The sequence below is a fragment of the Heptranchias perlo genome, chromosome 13, assembly GCF_035084215.1.
Source record: "Heptranchias perlo isolate sHepPer1 chromosome 13, sHepPer1.hap1, whole genome shotgun sequence".
NCBI classification, from domain to species: Eukaryota; Metazoa; Chordata; class Chondrichthyes; order Hexanchiformes; family Hexanchidae; genus Heptranchias; species Heptranchias perlo.
This window is the reverse complement of record NC_090337.1, coordinates 25,062,635-25,082,574: the sequence shown is the minus strand read 5'-3', so window position 1 is coordinate 25,082,574 and position 19,940 is coordinate 25,062,635. Positions and strand designations below refer to the sequence as shown.

General features: G+C 40.9%; 2 protein-coding genes across 4 annotated transcripts in view; one reads left to right on the top strand and one right to left on the bottom strand.

The window, feature by feature from the left end:
* Nucleotides 1-19,940, bottom strand: part of rpl35a (ribosomal protein L35a) — a 290,790-nt gene that overhangs the window by 223,962 nt on the left and 46,888 nt on the right. The window lies entirely within an intron of this gene.
* The window catches only part of rubcn (rubicon autophagy regulator), a 67,628-nt gene continuing 48,918 nt past the window's right edge, over nucleotides 1,231-19,940 (top strand). For all 3 annotated transcript variants that reach the window (XM_067995178.1, XM_067995177.1, XM_067995179.1), the window contains exons 1-5: nucleotides 1,231-1,511; nucleotides 5,401-5,554; nucleotides 16,058-16,141; nucleotides 18,484-18,631; nucleotides 19,757-19,863. In XM_067995178.1, coding sequence (XP_067851279.1) covers nucleotides 1,444-1,511; nucleotides 5,401-5,554; nucleotides 16,058-16,141; nucleotides 18,484-18,631; nucleotides 19,757-19,863 — 561 coding nt within the window. In that variant the 5' untranslated portion in view covers nucleotides 1,231-1,443. The remainder of the gene's footprint in view (nucleotides 1,512-5,400; nucleotides 5,555-16,057; nucleotides 16,142-18,483; nucleotides 18,632-19,756; nucleotides 19,864-19,940) is intronic.

Sequence of the window (19,940 nt, the reverse complement as noted above, 5' to 3'; positions counted from 1 at the left end):
ACTAATTGTAGTAGAAATCTGGAATTCGCTCCCTCGAAAGGCTGTGGATGCTAGGACAATTGGTGCTTTTGAAGACTGAGATCGACAGATTTTTGTTTGGTATGGTATCAAGGGATATGGAGTTAAGGTGGGCAAATGGAATTGAGGTGCAGATCAGCCATGATTTAATTGAATGGTGGAGCAGACTCGAGGTGCTGAATGGCCTGCTCCTGTTCCTCACATCTTGCTAACCAGGCCACCCGGTTTACAGCTTCTGGGTTGGATCTATTAAAGGTGCAGCCATGCGGTTATAATTTAGAATGAAACGCTGCTAATAACCTGCTGTCCAAGGCATCGTTAAACCCGTTTATTTGCTGAGCAATGGCGCTCACTTTAGCCCTGTCAGATCTGAATGCCCCACTCACATCTTGCTGGAGGGACAGCTTGTCAGCCATGCTTGTGTCAGGCGCCCGGGGTAGAGCCGATATCCAGTGGGCAGAGCCTGGTGGCTGGGAAAGGGCCCAAGGCGGAACCCGGGGGACTGCGACAGGGATCGGAGACAGGGCCGGTACCCGGGGGACTGCGACAGGGATCGGAGACAGGGCCGAGACCCGGGGGACTGCGACAGGGACCGGAGAGAGGGCCGGGACCCGGGGGACTGCGACGGGGATCGGAGACAGGGCCGAGACCCGGGGGACTGCGACAGGGACCGGAGGCAGGGCCGAGACCCGGGGGACTGCGACAGGGACCGGAGACAGGGCCGGGACCCGGGGGACTGCGACAGGGATCGGAGACAGGGCCGGGACCCGAGGGACTGCGACAGGGACCGGAGACAGGGCCGGTACCCGGGGGACTGCGACGGGGATCGGAGACAGGGCCGAGACCCGGGGGACTGCGACAGGGATCGGAGACAGGGCCGGTACCCGGGGGACTGCGATAGGGATCGGAGACAGGGCCGGTACCCGGGGGACTGCGACAAAGATCGGGGGCAGGGCCGGTACCCGGGGGACTGCGACAGGGACCGGAGACAGGGCCGGTACCCGGGGGACTGCGACAGGGACCGGAGACAGGGCCGGTACCCGGGGGACTGCGACAGGGACCGGAGACAGGGCCGGGACCCGGGGGACTGCGACAGGGACCGGAGACAGGGCCGGTAATCGGGGGACTGCGACGGGAACCAGGGGCAGGGCCGGTATCCGGGGGACCGTTGTTAGGGTGGAGCATAGCGTGACATCACGTATTGTGAAGGAAGGCGGAGACGGGCCCGAGAGAGAGGCGGAGAACACGGCAGCGGGGAGACGGGTCTGGTCTGGTCTGGAAGACTTGGGGACACCGCATTCAGAGGCAGTGTAAACGGCCTCGGGACACGCGACTAACAGCTGCGGAGACGGGCACTTGAGAAGCCGGGGACAGAGACCTGGCATCTCGGGGAATGCCCGGGGAGAGGCCGAGGCTGGTGGGGACATGTTGTCGACATGGAGAGAGAGTAACTGGCACCGCGACATGGAGAGCGGGGAGGCGGAGGAGTGCAGGTACCGGCCCGAGCCTGATGGTTTGAACCATGTGTGTATGTCCTGGATCTGTGCTCTTATAAACGGGCGGCTCCTGACTTGATGCCCCGCATTACATATTCTGTGTCTGGGAAGTTCCCCATCTCCTTCACGGTTCACAAACCTTGTACATTACTCACAGTTTCTAGGTTATGATTTATTTAGGCGGCACAGTTACAGACATTACTCAGTCTCCAGGTTATGATTTATTTAGGTGGCATAATAATATGGAACGGGTGGAGGCTGCTGTAGTAATGACAGGTGCCTCACAACAAATTTGACCCTCTGCTTGGGCCGCAGAAAGACTGCGCAGTTGCCCTGGTGGGCAAGTCACAGATATCCATAACATGATGCATGCTCTGGTAACCTTGTTTGAAAGGCGAGATTGAGCTTCACATATATGAGATTTCTGTGGGTACGAACATGAAGCTTTGTCTCTGGTATGCCATGTGCATTTTAAAATTTTGGATCAGTTTAAAAAAAATCTTGTGATGCAGGTCCAGCAGCTTAAGGCATAAAGGCAGATAGGCATTGGTGTCTGTGGTTTAAATCCTTTAAAATTGTTAAGAGATAGCCCCGAGGACATATGTGACTCTTTCATTCTGTCTGTTGATGTCATGAATGGGTCTGGGAGGTTCCCACAGGTCACCATTCACATTCATGATGTCACTGGTCATTTACCTTTGGAGGTATTCTGTTGTTATGTATTATGAATAGAGACCTGTGGGAACCTCCAAGGAATTCTTTCCATTTCAGCACCATCATGGCATGTATAGCACAGCCAGTTACAGAGTAAAACTCCCTCTACCTTGCACCAATCATGTGCTCCAGCCCCAACCTCGGAAGAGCACCCCATCTTGCACCACTGACATTTTTTTCCATTTCCAACACCAGGCATCCTGTTGCCTTTAAGAAAGATTGCCAATAACAGTATGCTCCTGTTAATTCAACATTGATTTGGCATGAAAAAATTGAATAATCCAGTAATATAAATTAAGCAATTTTAATAAAATGAGGCTTTGTGCACCAATTCAAATAACAGAATTCAAATTAAACAAATTTTGAATTAAGAGGCACATACTGCAGTGCTGCATTAGGAATAGTTTTGTGTTGTAGGCCAATGCCCACTAGAAACTGGAATGAAACTGCCCAAATTTATTTCATACAAGATCTTGACAGCCAGCAAAGGAACCTTTTATCCCGTTAGACTCAAATCGAGCCCAGACTATGTTCTAGAGTAGAAAAGTAGATGTCTAATCTACTGTACTTTTCCCAGTTTTTTCCTTTCAAAAAATTATTGTTTCTCTGCCATTTCAGGTCTATTTGAGTCATGTATCAACTGTGACTGAGAGCACAGACAATTTACTCCCAGGCCACTTCCAGTGTTGTTTTGCAATTGAATGCTAGAGACATGAATCCACCCTGATTTTCCCTGTCCACACATTGGCAACTGAATGCTGTTGGGGGGAACATGGAGAGGATCCCACGTCCCAGCACTTTGTGACGCAGTGCTGCACTGCCACGTGATATTTTCTAGTTGTGTTGCATTGGTACACTAGGTTTTTTGTGCCGCAGGTCAGTTTTTTGCCACAACTGGTACAGCTGTTCTGTCAGGTCAAATTCAAGTCCTGCCACATCTGCATAGTTCCTACCAGCTAATCACAGACTGTTATTGTTAGTGCAGGTAATTGCCCATTCATCTTATCCAGTGATTGTCTTTTGATGGGATGAAGAAAATTTTTTTTTTTGGAAGTGGTTTGTACAGGGAATCAGGAACTACTTCTACAAAATGTGATCTAGTGGCTTACATAGTTTATGTTACCAACTTCTTTGCTGGATACCCATTTCATCCAGAATACATTTTATGTGCCAATATATTTACAGTGGTTATTTGCCCAGCTGAAGAACGTTTCTCTATTATAATCTGATTGTTGCCAATCTTCTGCTGGAGAGAATTTATGTAGCTAGATTAAACGTGCACATTGCTATAGCATGTCCACTCTGGTGGACTCCTGGGCATATATTGGCGGACTCATGGGCATTGGTTCTTTTTCTCTTGTGCTCCTTTGGTCTGAAGTTGTCATTATGGAGGGATCAGGGTAGCTCAGCACTACTCATCCCTTTCCTGTACAATCTGCAGCTTATTCTACTGTTACTTGTGCCGATCGCATCACTTCTCACACGACTGGTCATACTTCCTTATTATAGGGTGAGGTATCGGTAAGTATTCACTAATGTGAGTAAAAAAGCTCTTTTTCGTTAATGTTGAAGACATTACATATCCTCCAATGGTATTGCTTTCATGGCAACCGCCATTGTACTCTAGGGCCTCACCCTTGGCCCAGTCCTCTTTATGATTTGTATACTGCCCCATAGTGACATTATCTGGAAGCAAGGATCAGGTTTCATATGTATTCTGATCACAGGCAGCTTTACCGTTCCACCTTCTCTCTTGATTTCAAGGTTATTACTTGATTCTGCAATTGCCTGTCTTCCAGTTCAATGGAGACAAAACTGAAACCATGCTTTTTGATTCCTGTCGGCTTTTATATGTTTGTCCTCTGAAGTACATCAGCTTCTCCAACTGCCGCCTCGGACTGAGAGCAGTGATGCAGAGATCGCGTGTTGATAGATCGAGAACCAAGTTTTCTTTGTTACATCCATTCCCTTTGTCTAAACTGTTGCCTTCACCTTTGAAACGTCGTCCATCTCTGTCCCTACCTGTTCCCCACTGCTGCTGAATCTGTTGATACATTTATCACTTGAAGCACGACTTCTTTTATGCCCTTCTAGCAAGCCTCCCTGCTTCCACTTTACATAAATTGCAATTAATTCAAAATGCTGCCACCTACATCCTTCCTTGTTTAAAGCCTTGCACTTCCATAATCCCAGTATTTACCATGCTTCCCTGTGTCCCTTCGATTTAATTTTGAAATCCATGTCCTTATCTTCAAAAGCCTTGCTTCACCCTACCTCAGCGACCTCTTTCAGCCCTGTGTTACTGCTTGCACACTTCACCCCTCCATCACTGGTGTACCCCTCAATCCACCATTGGTGGCTATTCTTTCAGCCACCAAGCCGTTGCTTTTTAGAATTCCCTTCCAAAATCCCTCTGCCCTACACCCTACTCCCTACCTCCCTTCTTTCAAAAGCCTTCTTAATTCTCAGCACCCAGTCTTTTGTCCCCTAATTCTATTCTACCTATGCTCCCCTGCTACTCGGTGTCATCTTTTTATTCTCTGCTCTGTATAGTGTTCGATGATAACCCTTTCAATGTGAGGAACAATATATAAATGCACGTTGTTGATATAAATATAGATCTTGTGACTTGTGTATTTATGTGCACAATCCATCTGCTGGATTTGCTTTGCTAGCTGGCCTGCTTTGTGCAGCAATATAAAGGGGCTGTTCAGCCAGTTATTCTAGATGAGTGTTGTCCATTTAAGGGAATGATCCTCAGTTAAAGGAACCAAAATATTAGTTCTTCACTGCTTTCTCTTACATGGTCCCATTTTCATGATTGGTTCAATTGATCTATTTTTTTTGAAGGTACAAATCATTCTCTCATTCTTACCACACCAAATACACTTTTGGCTATTTGTTCTTGGCCTCTGCCAGTGGTGCTAGTAAGCTGGTGGAGCCTTTACACACAAGGTCATCAGAGAGCTGATTAGTGACTATTAACCATAGAATGTAATTGACTTTTATTTTGCACAAAGAAGGTTTGCCATCATTTGTTGTAACAGAAAGTAATCCTGGAATTGGGACCAGTGACAACAGAATTTTGAAGCAAGTATTCTTAACGCTAGATTATGTAGCCATAAGTCATAAGTTCTTCACCCGTCTTCATTTTATTTTAAATCTACCGCAGACAAGAACATTGGAAGCTCCTGGGAGGCCTGAAGACTACTGTGGAGGGGCTGCTGTCAACCAACAGCCCCAATGTCTGGTCCAAGTATGGAGGATTGGAGCGACTCTGCAAGGACATGAACAACATTATGTGTCATGGACTCCTGGAGGACAAGGTCTTGGTTATTGTATTTTCTTCTTGCAGTATGTGGGCAGCTTGCTACAATGAAAGCTTCATGTCTATCTTTGCAGTAGCAAACAGAACTTGAGCCAATTAATTATTTAGCCATTGTAATCCATAATTCCAAAGAACCTAAATTATCGTGCTCTTAGAGTGCAGAGCAGCTTTCAAAAGGAGGTCTATACTTTAACAATTTTGCCCTCTTGCTGATAAAACTGCCTGTTTTTAAGGAGAGATGAAAAAGTAGGCTACAAAGTCCACTGTCAGCCTGGCAACTCTCCTGTATCACAATTGAAGTGGCTATGGTGTACTTTTCCCATTATGGTTGATCTATAACCCTATATGATTCAATACCTTCGGGAAAGGAGAGGAAATTGTAGGAATGAGATGAGGAGAACATGCATCTGTATGTCATGAGCGTGCATGGCATTTGGTGCATGCACAATATTAGATACTTAAAAGTGTTACAGGGCTTTTATGTGTCTAGGCTGCTGGTGTCTCTGCTCTTTCAATTTCTTTCTGGCTTCAGACAAACTACTCAATTTGAACAAGACAGGCTGAGAAATAATTGTCAAAAAATGACCAGGACAAGCGAAACTCAAATACGTATTTCTTAAACTCTCTTAAATACAGATAGCCTATACTATGCTCAGACCAAATGCTGGTCTAATGAAAATAGATTGTAAGGTGAAACAGGGAATTCCATGATCCATACAACTATGTATAGGTGTGAGTGCCGTCGTAGTCTGGTTCCCCAGACAAATAGATCTGTGTAGTGTACTACATTAAGTGTGTTCTTTATTGTTACTTTATCATGGAGAACAGATCTGTACTGTTGTATATTTCCGAGAGTACTGGAATGTTGCTGTTTCATAGGGATTAAGTTCTATCTTGTTTTGTCATTGAGTGCATTGTAAATGTCATGTAAATATTACGTCTATGCAGCTGTGTGCTGCTGTTAGTGAGTACCGTAGTCCTACAAGTCTAGTTTGTTTATGCTGGTATTAATATTATGGCTGACAACTGCAAATCAATGCATATTTTCAAATGTAGATTATCATTCACTTAAATTTGTACGGATTAGTTCAGCTGCACAGAGGTTGATAAAGACAGACAGTGAACCTCTAATGGAGTGAATCCCTAACAGAGTGAGGACTTTCAACTGGGAATTGGTGAGTGTGGGAATTAGGTGCAGAGGGGAAAGAAGATGCTAAGCGATTTAAACCAAGGGACTGTGAACTAATCTATCAACCTTTAAAACTTAAATAAAAAAACATAACATTTAAAAATAGTCTAAGTAATTAATAATTATGTTGAAATCAAGCTAAATTCATTTACTAAATATTATCTAGATCTCAAGTGATTCTGTTAGTCCTAGAAATAAACTACTGATTAAATAAATAAAACTAGAAATGGCAGTATAGGCTGTGTGTCAGGACTGTAATATGTGGGAGTTTGTGGACAGCGAGATTGTCCCGGATTTCCACATCTGCAGTACATGTCTGATTTGAGACACTCTGGCTCAGAGTCTTTGAGCTGGAGTGCGAGTTAGAGACGCTCCGACACAAATGAGGGAGAGGGAGAGAAGGAGGTCCTGCAGACACTGGTCCTATCCAACAGGTACGAGGTACTTGATACCTGTGAGGATAAGGATGAAGGATGCCCAGAATGATAACCATGGCACCGTGGAGCATGAGGCAGTCCAAAGGGAGGAGGATCAGAATGCAAAGGTTGTAGTCATAGGGGATTTGATAATTAGGGGGATAGATAGTGTCGCCTGCAGTCACGACAGAGAGTCCAGGAGGATGTGCTGCCTACCTGGTGCAACAGTAAAGGACATCTCGGAGTATCTGGAGAGGATCTTGGAAAGGGAGGGGTCCATATCGGCACCAATGATAGAAGGAAGGACAAGGAGAAGGTATATCAAAAGCTAGGAACTAAATTAAAAAGCAAGACTTCATGGGTGGTAATCTCAGGTTTACTATCTGAGCTATGTGTTAATTAGCATAGGGATAGGCAGATCAGAAAGGATGAATGGTGTGGGAAGGAGGGGTTCCATTTCATGGGATACTGGTACCAGTACTTGGACAGGAAGGAGCTGTACCCCTGGGATGGGCTCCACCTGAACCAGAATGGGACTGGAGTCCTGGTGGAAAGGATAACGAGGGGCAGTGCATAAGGCTTTAAACTAGCAAGATGGGGGGAAGGGATCTGTTAGCAATAACAAAAGCTTAAAGATAAAAGAAACAGGAGATGAGTGTAAAGGTCAGACCAGAGTAAGAAATAATGATAACATAAACGGTCAAGGAACAAATACAGTTATAAAACAGAAGTATAAAAGGACTGTTAAAAAATAAAGTAAAAGGAACAACTATTAAACTGCCAATACAGCAATGTACAGAGTGTCCAAAATATAACGGGGGAACTGAAGGCAATAATCCGTAGCGAGGAACCAGATGTAGTCGGAATATTTGAAACATGGCTACGTAAAAAACAGGACTGGCAACTAAATATTGCAGGTTATAACATAATCAGAAAGGATAGGGAAGAATTGGGGGGGTGGAGTAGTTGTACTAAGTAGCGATAATATAGAGAAATAGAAAAAGGGACATAACTAACAGAAGGATAGAAACAGAATTCATATGGATTGAAATAAAAGATATGGGATCGATCACGCTAATAGGGATATACTACAGACCACCTAATAGTGGAAAGGAGGTGGAGGAAGAAATATGTAAACAAATATGTGAAATGAGTAAAGGATGTAGAATAATAATCATTGGAGATTTTAACTATTCCCAAATAAACTGGCAAGAAGAGGTAGGTAAAAGGATATAGAGATTGGAATTTTTACAATGTGTACAGGACTCCTTTCTTACCCAGTATATAAAAAGCCCAACACGAGAGGAAGCACTGCTGGATCTAGTAATGGGAAATGAACCAGAACAGATAAGAGAAGTAAGCATAGGTGAACAGCTAGACAATAGCGATCACGACATAATAAGGTTTAAGTTGAAGATTGAAAAGGACATAAGTAAGACAAAGAACAAAGTAATAAATTGGAAAAAAGCTGATTTTCAGGGGATGAGAATGGAACTAGGGAAAATTAACTGGAAAAATTTACTGATTAACAAAGAAATGGAACAGGGAAACATTTAAAACGCTGATCAATGGAGTCCAGGTGAAATATATCCCATTAAAATGCAAGAACAAACTGGCCAGTAATGATACACCATGGATGAATAAAGAAATAAGGGTAAAATTGAAACTAAATACATGGACAACAAAGGAGAGGATGACAGAAGGGAATACGAAAAGGTTAGCAAAGAATCTTAAAAAAAGTTAAAGGAAGGCAAAGAGAAACTATGAATTTCAATTAGCAAGGAATATTAAAAGAAATAGTAAAGTATTCTGCAGACACAAATAATAAAACAAAAATTAGGATAGGAATAGGACCACTAGGGGATACACACAATAAACTTACAGGCAATGACAGCAAAATGGCAGAAATATTAAATAATTACTTTGCCTCAGTATTTACCAAAGAGACTAACATGGTGGACGTATCTTCATATCTTTTTTGATCCCTTCTTCTAACGACATTTAAGATAGAAAGGAGGGAAATAATTGATAAACTAATCAAACTTAGATAGGATAAAACCCCTAGTCTGGATGGATTCCATCCGCGCATATTAAAAGAAACTAGGGAGGAGATAACAGAGCCACTATTACATATACATAAAAATTCATCAGGAAAAGGAATAGTGCCAGAGGACTGGTGGACAGATAATATGATTCCTGTATCTAAAAGGGGAGAAAGAACCAGTCCAAGGAACTGTAGACGAATTAGCTTAACGTTGGTGATAGGAAAAATAATGGAATCCTTACTCAAAGATGTAATAGAGAAACATTCTAGAAAATATAATAAAGAATAGTCAGCATGGATTTCAAAAGGGAAGGTCATGCTTGACCAGCCTTATTGAATTCTTTGAAGAAGTAACAGAAAGGGTAGACAAGGGTAATGTAATACATTTGGATTTTCAAAAGGCCTTCGATAAGGTACTGCATAGTTGACTCATGACTAAGGTCAGAGCATGTGGAGTTGGGATAAGTAGCAGAATGGATAGCAAGCTGGCTACAAAACAGAAAACAGAGTAGGGGTTAAAGGTAGTTAATCAGACTGGCAAAAGGTAGGAAGTGGTGTTCCACAAGGATCGGTGCTGGGACCACTGTTGATCACTATTTACATAAATGACTTGGACTTGAATTGGAAGTACAATTTCAAAATTTGCGGACAAGACCAAATTGGGGGGGGTATAGTTAATACCGAGGAGGACTGTGACAAAGTACAGGAAGACGTTAATAAACTTGAGGAATGGGCCTGTAATTGGCAAATGAATTCCAATATAGATAAGTGTGAGGTATTACATTTTGGTAGGAAAAATAAGGAGGCCACATACTGCTTGGATAATAAGTCTAAATGGGGTAGAGGAGCAGAGGGCTCTGCGGGTACAGATACACAAATGGCTAAAAGTAGCGACGCAGGTTAATAAGGTTTTAAAAAAAAAGCAGACCAAGCACTGGGGTTCATTTCTGGAGGGATAGAATTGAAAAGCAGAGAAGTTATGTTAAATCTGAATAGAACCTTGATTAGACCACACTTGGAGTACTGTGAACAGTTCTGGGCTCCATATTATAAAAAGGATATAGAGGCACTGCAGAAGGTGCAAAAAAGATTTACTAGTCTGATACCAGAACTTAGAGGTTACACCTATTAGGAAAGATTGGACAGGCTGGGGCTGTTTGCTGTGGAAAAGAGAAAACTGAGGGGCAACCTGATAGAGGTCTTTTAAGATTATGAAAGGGTTTTATAGGGTAGGCATAGAGAAGATGCAGGAGAGACCAGAACTTGGGGTCATAAAGATAGGATAGTCACTAATAAATCCAATATGGAATTCAGGAGAAACTTTTTTACCTAGAGAGTGGTTAGAATGTGGAACTTGCTACCACAAGGAGTAGTTGAGGCGACTAGTATAGATGTATTTAAAGGGAAGCTAAGTAAACACGTGAGGGAGAAAGGAATAGAAGGATATGCTGATAGGGTTAGATGACATATGGAGGGAGGAGCCTCATGTGAAGCATAAACACTGACATGGACCTGTGGGGCCGAATGACCTGTTTCTGTGCTGTACATTCTATGTAATTGCCAATCCTTCAGTTAAGGTATTGTCCTGCATCAACTCCATGGAACATTAGGGAATGTTGTCTGCTGCCTACAATGTATGATTTAAAAGAAACTCTTACTACTATTACAGTAAATAATAAGCAGTGGTTTCCATGCAGCAAATCTTATCTTGTTTGCAAACCTGATGTAAGTTGCCCAAACTAGACTCTCCAGTTTATGGTGTTGATTCATTGCCTGGAATCACTTGTCAGAATTTGTTGTTCTCTGATTATGGACTGCAGCAGCTAGAAATTCAGTAGGTCTGAGCTTTGAAATGTGAGATTTTTAAATTTCCCCATGTCTTGCATGTTTTATGACTGGCATGAGTGTGATTTTGACAAAATAATTTATAGTAGTGAACTATGCACTGTAGTTGTATCTTCATACCGGGATTACAGATAATTATGCCCAGACTACAGCCTGATCCATGACATCCTCATTATTCAATGGGCAACTAACCACAAAAAATGTAAATCCCAGGTTTAAAATTTGCAGTAATGGTTATCGTTTAGAAGCAATTAAGCAAAATTCAGATTTAACCCCAACCAATTGTTTTTTCCCCTTAATCCATCCTGTGCAGAAGGTTGCAATTCTTGTTTAGATGCATTTCCACAGGCATGGTGGCCATTCCGTTCTTCTTCCAAGTGGCCATTCTTCAGATGTGAGTTTGAACAGTGAATGTCAGTAGCCGTCCTGTCACAGTTTGATCCTGTCCTTGTCTGATTTTCCAAAGAAGTGGTGCACTTCCAGCAAGGATTTTTGCATGATAGTCAGTAAGAGGAGTCCTGGCAGATTCTCTCTCCTCTTGTCTCCCTCCCCCCACACCTCTATAATCCACAGATGCCGAGACCAATTGTAGCTTCCCCAACATTGCCCTGACTGAGATTGGCCAATGCATCACAGAACAGGGATTACATTTGGGTTCGCTGAGGAATTGGGGGAGGAGATCCCAGCATGTCATTTCTTCACAGCGCATTCAGAGGGAGGTGAATAAGGTAATGATAAGTTTATCTGGAAAACTTTTCACCAGTGAAATGAATACATTGTATATAGCATTGCTGATATCTCGGAACGATTGAGATGCAACAGCTGGGCATCAGAGATATTTGTACATTTTTTAATAAATTGTGTTGAAGACATGGGGATTTTGCATCTACAAGATAATGAGCCTGTCATTGTGAAGGAGATGAATAAACATACACCATTGAATTTACCAGCTTGGTAACTTTTATCCAATACAAAGAACTTTTATAGTTATAGTAGGAAAAAGAGGGTGGTCAGGAGCAGTTTTGGCCCCTTAAAAACTGAAAGTGGGGATATTGTCATTGACAATGGGGAAATGGCGGACATGTTGAATAATTACTTTGCGTCAGTATTTACAGTAGAAAAGGAGGATAGCATGCCAGAAATCCCAAGAAAACTAATATTGAATCGGGGACAGGGACTCGATAAAATTAACATAGTAAAGCAACAGTAATGAAGAAAATAATAGCACTAAAGAGTGACAAATCCCCAGGACCAGATGGTTTCCATCTCAGGGTTTTAAAGGAAGTAGGTGAGCAGATTGCAGATGCCCTAACTATAATCTTTCAAAGTTCTCTAGATTCAGGAACTGTCCCTCTAGATTGGAAAATTGCACATGTCACTCTGCTTTTTAAGAAAGGAGAGAGAGGGAAACCGGGTAATTATAGACCAGTTAGCCTAACATCTGTTGTGGGGAAATTGCTGGAGTCTATAATTAAGGATAGGGTGACTGAACACCTCGAGAATTTTCAGTTAATCAGAGAGAGCCAGCATGGATTTGTGAAAGGCAGGTTGTGTCTGACAAACCTGATTGAATTTTTTGAAGAGGTGACTAAAGTAGTGGACAGGGGAATGTCAATGGATGTTATTTATATGGACTTCCAGAAGGCATTTGATAAGGTCCCACATAAGAGACTGTTAGCTACGTTAGAAGCCCATGGAATTGAGGGAAAAGTACGGACTTGGTTAGGAAATTGGCTGAGCGAAAGGTGACAGAGAGTAAGGATAATGGGTAGGTAGTCACATTGGCAGGATGTAACTAGTGGAGTCCTGCAGGGATCTGTCTTGGGGCCTCAATTATTCACAATATTTATTAACGACTTAGATGAAGGCATAGACAGTCTCATATCTAAGTTTGCCGATGGCACAAAGATTGGTGCATTGTAAGCTGTGTAGATGAAAACATAAAATTTCAAAGGGATATTGATAGTTTAGGTGAATGGGCAAAATTGTGGCAAATGGAATTCAATGCAGACAAATGTGAGGTCATCCACTTTGGATCAAAAAAGGATAGAACAGGGTACTTTCTAAATGGTAAAAAGTTTAAAAACAGTGGATGTCCAAAGGGACTTAGGGGTTCAGGTACATAGGTCATTGAAGTGTCATGAACAGGTACAGAAAATAATCAAAAAGGCTAATGGAATGCTGGTCTTTATATCTAGAGGACTAGAGTACAAGGGGGCAGAAGTTATGCTGCAGCTATACAAAACCCTGGTTAGACCGCACCTGGAGTACTGTGAGCAGTTCTGGGCACCGCACCTTCGGAAGGACATATTGGCCTTGGAGGGAGTGCAGCGTAGGTTTACTAGAATGATACCCGGACTTCAAGGGTTAAGTTACGAGGAGAGATTACACAAATTGGGGTTGTATTCTCTAGAGTTTCGAAGGTTAAGGGGTGATCTGATCGAAGTTTATAAGATATTAAGGGGAACGGATAGGGTGGATAGAGAGAAACTATTTCCGCTGGTTGGGGATTCTAGGAGTAGGGGGCATAGTCTAAAAATTAGAGCCAGACCTTTCAGGAGCGCGATTAGAAAGCATTTCTACACACAAAGGGTGGTAGAAGTTTGGAACTCTCTTCCACAAAAGGCAATTGACACTAGCTCAATTGCTAAATTTAAATGTGAGATAGATAGCTTTTTGGCAACCAAAGGTATTAAGGGATATGGGCCAAAGGCAGGTATATGGAGTTAGATCACAAATCAGCGATGATCTTATCAAATGGCGGAGCAGGTACGAGGGGCTGAATGGCCTACTCCTGTTCCTATGTTCCTATGAGTCTTGATTAATGACAGTCTTTACTAATGAATTCACAGTTTGTTTGAGCCATGGGGGAAAAATAACTCAGAAATAGGAAAGGGTTTTTTCTTTTTCTGTAGATGGGAGGGAGACTGAACAGATTAAGATGTGAGGGAGGGAGACTGCAACAGATTAAGTAATGTTTTTGGTAGGACACTATAATTAATGTTACTTTGTGATCATTTTCTGAACTGAGAGTAATCTGTGCTGTTACTATGGTAACAATGCATTTAATAACTCAAACTTTTACAATTGGATTGCAACTTGCATCTTGTAGCACCATATAGCTGGGCCTTGCTGAATTGAGTACTTTTCTATGTAGCTTCTAACATCTGATGGAGTTTGCTTATGTTGTTGGGCATCTGCAAATCTCCACAGAACAACTTTATAGGAGTGACTTAAAAGGTTGTTTACTGCACACTGCATTGGCTTAACTGCATCCAGTGTGAAACCAGTGGTTAGTATTGTTAGTTTTTGCTTTGGACTATACTAATAATACGTTAAAGTTTCTCTCTCTTCTATTTACCCCACCCCCACCCAAAAGAAATTGAGGACCTGCCTGATTTCATTCCAGAATAAGAATTGTGTATAAGACCTGCTAGGATGACTTATCAGATTTCCCTTCAACTGGCTGGGCTGTCATTAGTCTCTTAGGGAGAAAATTTCCTTGTCTTTTTCTGGTGGGGTGGGGGGTGGTATTCATTGTTTTTTGTCTACTTGACTAAGTTTCCATGAACTGGATAATGTTAATACTGGGTGTACTATTATCATGGGAAGCAGTGGTTTTGCTGAAGTTGTTTGGCATGTAGAATATATTGGCACGTGCTAAAATGCTGTTGAAGGTTAAGGTACAAGTTTAAAGACCTACACCTTTTGTAGAAAATTCTATAGTAGCCCATATATGGTAACAGTAACTGGAATTGGGTTAAGACTGTTTAAGCTTTCTTTGTTTATCGGAAGATAACTTCACTGGCATCAATTGGGTTAGATTTTAACAAGGATTCTAGTGGTTAAAGCACCTTATACTTGGAAAAAGGAGAAAGAGATGTTTTCATATCACTGAGCTTAAAATCACATTTTTGCTTTGTCACTCAGTGCTGAACTGTTTTGTTTTGGGTTGAGGTGGTTCTGTGAATTTGCTGTTCCTTGTCAAATGGATTTTTGAGGATCCAAAAGAAATGCTGCTATAAATGTGTTATTGGGTTTATAAATACTCTTCAATACATAGAATTCACAATCTGTGTCAGTGAGAAGTTTGTTCCTTATTATTAGTGGTAATGTGCTGATAAATAATTAACTTGGGTACACTGGTACAAGACTATGATACAATTAAAGGGTTTAGATGATGTCCTGGGCCTTTTGTGCCATTTTATTTGAAGTTCAGATGGCTGGCTCCCATGGCTATATCATGTGATTGCTACTGCAGTACTGCTGTACTACGTGACTCATACTGCAGATGTGGGAGTTTTATCCACTGTTAAAATAACAGCATGTCAAATATCTCCTTGCTACACTCTATTCAAGCGACCTATTTTTCCTTCCGGTGGGAAGTTCCCAGCTTCATCATAGCTGCACAGCTCAAATCAGGAACTCAATGAAGAGGATGATTGACACAAATCAATATGCTGTGCTATCATGGTATATAAGGCGGCTATTTTTAAGAAGGTATGGATTTCTTTATGCATTTCATGTTGCCTTGATTGCTGTTCTCTTGAGTCACTGCAGTTATTCTGACAAAATAAAACAGTAAGTATTTTACCAGGATATTCACTATCTTAAATGAATGGGCTCATGTAATAAAATAATGAACAGTGGACAAAATAGACATAGGTAAAAGAAGGACCTTTTGTTGAATGTATTTGGTTCTGCGCTTTTTACACTGTAGGGTATCTCTATGTACATGTAGTTTGTAATTTGCGCAATTGCTAGGCAGTTCTTGATACAGTCACTGATAAGAGTTATGTGTTTTAAAGCTGCGCATTGAGATAAGGAAGTTCTTAACTACATTTAGAATTTGCTGTTAGAGTAGGGGTGCCACTGTGAGTGCTAGTAATTGAGGCTGGATCAAAGAGGAGTTAAATGTGTGAAGAATAAACTGTCATTGTTACAAAGTTAAGTATGTAAATATTTAATTATTATAATTATGATTACACTTTGTTTCCAATTAAACAGGTATATTCACAGCATAAAGATTACTGGCCGTTTGTGAAAGACGTCCGCTGGGCCAGCCCTCACTTAGCTCACCATATTGAGCAGGTAAGCTAGAGAGAGGTGCATATTATTACTGTTACTGTAAAATATTTACTGTTTTGATGCTTAATCCTTTGACCACTGCAGTGGGATTGTTTTGCAGGAAAATAAGCTTTCACTTTCTCTCATGTTTCCTGCTTCATTTGTTTTTTTAGTTGCTGTGGTTTCTTGTGTTTTGAAAACTGCTGAAGCAACTTAGCACTTAGAAGGTCCTGAACTGTGTTGTTGTAGGTTTTCTTACACCCTGTTCTTTAAACAACATATTGACAAATATGACTAAGTTGTAACATTTCCCACTTGCAGACAGTTTTATAGTAAAGTATACAAATGCCTCTGTTTTCAACAAATATAATTGTTCTAAACCTTCAACATTTGAAACTTTGTAATGGTTCTTCAAATTCAGATGAATTAGAAGTTGATTTATTTTTCTGCTGGCACTATTTTTAAAACAAAATTTGCATAGCACCGTTATTTTCTTGTCTTCCATTTTATGACGTGGCTCCCACAAATGTTCAGAGCTAACTGAGGTGTGATCAGCAAAACTATAAATAAAGCCTTTCACAAAACATTGGGTGACTAATGTGCACTTGATCCTCCTTTTACCGTTCTTAATTATTCCCAAAAATATCAGAATTTTGACCTAAAAAGCAGACTTTAAGATATGCTTCATTGTAGCATCTGTTACAATGGCACAACCTTCAGCTGAAATAACAGTGTGTTCCAGGCCACAAATTTTTTGACACACTCAAAATTGCTGTCAATGATGGTTTGCGATCAGCATAATTTTAGTGGGACATGACAATGGTATTTTTCGAATGGATGGAATATCATACCACCTACGGAGGGGAAGTATTTTCTGAGTGATTGTTGGCTTGACGACTTAAGGTTCTAGAGGCTTTATTGAGACTATCAGAGTCCCCAGATTTGTAACATTATAAATTAATTCTCAATTGCAATTTAAAGTAGGGGAGCCAGAGTGCCTAAATCATCCACAATCTGGTTTTGAACTCCAGTCTGTGGCATACTACTGGGTTGCACTCTTGTTTTTGTTGACAGAAATAAGGATAAATGTAATCATTGACAGAAGTTGTATTTTTTTAAACCAAAATGTTGGGTCTAATTTTTTTTATATATACGGACTGTAATTAAAATTTAAAATGGACAAGATTAAGATTATTTCTGGCATTAAAACAAAGTGGTCAGTAGTCCAGATTGAAACAGATGAATAAAGCCCTAGTTGTCATTCAAGTGTTATTTCTCAACATGTTAGTCTTGAATTGTTTGAGAAGTGAAACTGCCACAAGTTTAATTTCCATTATGTGCTATTTTAGAACACCGATTAACAAACAGTGCTATTTTAACACAGTGGTCAACGCATTTAAAATAAAAATAGTGTACGGAGGAAATCAAGCTCACTAGATTTGCATTTAACAGGAGAAACAACACCAATGTGATGGCACAATGTGTGGGAGTCCTTTTCTGTAGCATTGCATGTTCATGGGCTGATTTGCCGCAAGATGAATAACCAATTTAAAAAAAAAACTGAGCCAGATAACGAAGCAGTGAGTGGAGCATCAGTGATCAAGGGAAAATCTGTAGGAAGCTGTGTTTTTTAAAAAAAAAGCCTGCTCAGTTTGAGGGGAAAAAACTAACTACCCAACTTATATATGTTAAATTGATGCATTTAATATTCATCTCCAGTCCTTGTTTCTTTTCTTAATATTGGTCTTATTGGTGCTTGCACTTCCTTGGCTCAGTGACCAGCACTTAGTCTGTACTGAAGGAGATTTAAAAAAAAAAAAATTTTTGAGTTTAATTTCCCTTTGTTAAAATTCAAGTGGTAGGCTGTGGCATACCTGCAACAGAATTTACTGTACTGTTTTAAAAAGATCTTACCTGGTAAGTGGTGAATAATTCTAAGCCTTTTTCAGTATTGGAGGAAGAAAATCTATTAGAATGTGGAAATAGTAAAATAGGCAGATTGGAGAATTGGAGTAAAGCCAAGAGGGTTGGGGGACAGGTGACAAACCAGAGAAGAAAAAAAGTCATTGTTTTAGAAAAAGATTCATAGAGATCTGAGTGTGTTTTCTTTGTGACACCACTAAGGTATAAAAGAATAGGAGAGAAGGCAATATAAATCCAGAAGTATTAGTTAGGTGATGATGAACTGGGGCTTTTAAAGCTGGTAGATTATAGGAGGATGGAAGGTAAGGAGATCCACGTATAAATGCTGAATTGTTTCTTCTATTTCTCCAACCAGCATAAAGGTGATCAGTTTAAGGGGACATGAACTGAAATAAATTATTTTATAATTTGTAAGTAACAGTGATTTTTTTTTCTCTCCATAGTTTATGGACATTGAAGAACAGTCAGTCCCAAAGAGTAATCCTCAGAAAGCACAATACTGGCTCCATCACAGCCTTCAGTTCCACTGTCTGTCAGCACAGCTAAGGCCATTGCTCAGTAACCAGGAATACACTAGGAAATTCTACAAAGGTACAAGAAAACTGAATGTACTCTAGACTATATTATGTAGGATTGGAACTTGACATTTCTTCTCCATAATAATTCATAAGATCCTGAACATGCATAGCTGAACATTGTGGAGTTTTTATTCCATAGGCTTGAGATTGTCCACATCTAACCCATAAACTGGACATGATTTAGGTATAATTATCTACAGCTAGGAAATAAATATTAAATATCCTACAAGGCTGAAGACAATAAGCCTGATTCTGCAATCAGGCGCTCCAATGAAGAGTAGCAATCTCAGGAAGTGTTGGTTTGGAAACAGGAAGTCTGCAAGGATTGATTTTTCAATCTGTTAATTTAACTGGATGGAAAATCAAGCATGCTGGGCCCGTGATTTCCTGACTAGCACTCCATACAAGTACCACTCTATGCCAGAAGCATTCAATTGTAAGTCTGTTGGGCTTACTCTGAAATGCAGACACTACTGACCGAGGTCACTGGATGAATACAGCACAGTAATGGAGTGCCATGTACTGGGAGAGAAAAGCGGTTGAAACATTTCTTGAAGGAGAAGCATGCTTCTGCATTTGAGAAACGCGATATGACAGAAGGGAGGTTGAGGGGAGAGAGTAGAAGGGGAGGGGTGCTTCAGCAGTAAACTGACTTATGTCCAAATAAGGATAATTACTCATGTCAAATAGCAGAGTACTGATACTGCTTAGAGAGACTGGGAATTGACTTTGCATCACTTTATAATTTGAGACTGCTTCTTCAGGACTGCTTTGTAAAATTAACTTTGTGAAATTCAAAAATCTCTAAAATTAACTGTGATTGCAGTAGTGAATTTTCATTATAGATTTCAAAATGAGCATCCACAATAATACCTGTATAATTTATAAATGGCAAATAGCTAACAGAAGTTGTTTTTAATGAAGTGCAGTATATTGAGGAATTGAAAGTAAACATGAAATGGTGACATAGTGTCATTTTAAAGGTTAAATCACAAATACAGCAGAACTCTGAACCGAATGTCACTAGAAGTACTACAGTTACTGGAACATGCTGTGTAGAACGTTCCTGTTGTTGGCTCTAGTTTACCACAACTTTCTGACTACAAAAAAGTAATTGCAGGCTGTTTGTGTCTTGCAGACACCGGTTTTCTGTTGAGTGATCCTCATGTGACTGCTATGTTCCAGTGTCTGGAGGCTGTGGAACAGAATAATCCTAAAATTTTAGCTCAGATTGAAACATCTGTGGTAAGACTGGCCTTTTTCTTAGAAAACAATTAACTGTGCACACTGAGACTATAATCATGGTACGTTCAGCACAGGAG